The following is a 1,728-nucleotide window of genomic DNA, read 5'->3' as shown; positions in this document are numbered from 1 at the left end:
GGGTTGCGATCCCGTTACCGGTCAGTAAAAAAGACAAAAAGGGGAAAAAAAAAAAAAAAAAGTGAAAAACTGAGATTACGTATAGTTCAGGAAAAAAAAAATCTAGTCCCACCAACCCCTACACACATCTCACTGCCACACAGCACACACGGGTGGGTGCTCTAGTGTGGGGGCCTTGGCTATACTAGGACCACCTCCGTCTCCTGTCCCCTGCTCCCATACATAATCAACGTGCTGTACCTTTAACTTTGCTTCTACTCTCTGGCCTTTCCTATCAGAGCAAAATAGCAGTTTCACCAGCTGGACAATTGGGGCAAGGTGGGGTGGGGAAGAACTCCTTGGCAGGCTTTTGCGGTTGAGGCAAAGAGATAGTGTGCAAAGAAAGGCGGAGTGTTTGTCCCCAGGGAACTTGACGTGGTAGAGAGAGAAGAGGTTATGGAACTAACTGACTGTGTGACATTTGTCAAGTCACAAGCAGGTTTGAAAAAAATACTCACAGAATGAATAACATTCCCTGTTTGCATCTCAGTTTTCCCCACAGAGGAGGAAAAAGTCCAAATAGAGAGTCCCTAAGGACCTCGCAGCTCCAGGACTCAGGTCTACATTGAATGCCTAAGCACAGATCTCAGAAATGCCTTGCAAGTGCGTGTGTATCGGGTAGTGCTGGAACGATAAAAGGTACAAGGGCAGGAGGAACAGTAAGAGCTCAACCTAGTAGAGCCTGTGTGGCCTCACAAGAATCAGCTGGGAAAGCTGGGGCACTGAACAGGAAGTGCCTTGCAAAATGTCACACTCAAAGTCTGGCTTTTAAGATTTGCAGCCTGGGGTAGACTCACCGATGCGCCCATGATGATGAATATGTGTGTATCTGATTGGTGGAAGTCATCGCCTTGGTACAGCTCTTCCCGCAGGATCCCGCACACCTGCGTCCGGCTCAGGGCCACCTGCTCTGCCATGATGCTGTCTGGTGGAAAAAAGGCTCATTGATAAGGCATGAGAACAGAAGAACATTGAGAAGTTGGCCCTTTCCTAGAGACGTCCTCTGGGCTCTCATCAGACTAGTGCCTGATTTACCGAAACTACTCGCTGCGAACGCGTGGTGATGGGGGGAGGCAGCTTCTGGACTCCAGCCATACTCTCCCAGGTAGCCTTCTTTCAAGGCGTACATTACAAACTTAGCCAAAGGAGCATCAATTCTGGGCAACAGAGTAAAACCCTGCTGGGACCCATTCACAAATGTCACACAGTCAGTTCCAGAGGCAGGGACATGCCCAGGACCATCTCACTCCGGACTCTGGCGCAAACTCCACAATGAGCTGGAGCATGTTAGATTGTGTAGACGATGGAGTTCAGTTCCAGCCCTCCCCCTGCCCAGCTGTGTGACCTCGGCAACTCCCCTCCCCTCTCAGGGTCTCAATGGAGGCGGTGCCGGGGCTCAAAGGGGTCGGTTAAGGCTCTTTCGATTCGGCTCCATTCCCAAGCACGGGCAGCGCGGTGCAGCGGCGGACAGCACGGCCCTCCGCCGGTGAGCCGCCCGCCCGCCCGGTTACCTGTGCCTCGTCGCCGCCGCCCGGCACGCTCTCAGGCCCGGAGTGCGCGGCTGTTTCCGGGGGCTGCGCCTCGCCGACCCCTTTAACCAGCGTAGGCGGGCGCCCGGGCTGAGCAGATCCGCCTAAGGCTAGACGCGCGGGGCGTGGCCTCGACCGCCCCTACCGAGTGGGCGGGGGG

At 54.3% G+C, this 1,728-nt stretch overlaps 1 protein-coding gene across 2 annotated transcripts in view; it reads right to left on the bottom strand.

The window, feature by feature from the left end:
- The window catches only part of G6PD (glucose-6-phosphate dehydrogenase), an 18,119-nt gene extending 16,446 nt beyond the window's left edge, over positions 1-1,673 (bottom strand). The window contains exons 1-2 of one of the 2 annotated variants that reach the window (XM_008588929.1): positions 1,551-1,673; positions 837-964 (exon numbers count right to left, since the gene is read on the bottom strand). In XM_008588929.1, the coding sequence (XP_008587151.1) occupies positions 837-956 (120 nt within the window). In that variant the 5' untranslated portion in view covers positions 957-964; positions 1,551-1,673. The other variant, XM_008588928.1, reaches the window with a different exon arrangement.
- Positions 1,674-1,728: the final 55 nt, after the last annotated feature.

This window comes from Galeopterus variegatus, unplaced genomic scaffold (assembly GCF_000696425.1).
Source record: "Galeopterus variegatus unplaced genomic scaffold, G_variegatus-3.0.2 Scaffold5108, whole genome shotgun sequence".
NCBI lineage: Eukaryota > Metazoa > Chordata > Mammalia > Dermoptera > Cynocephalidae > Galeopterus > Galeopterus variegatus.
Note: the sequence above shows the minus strand (reverse complement) of the source record. Positions and strands in the feature narration are given on the sequence as shown.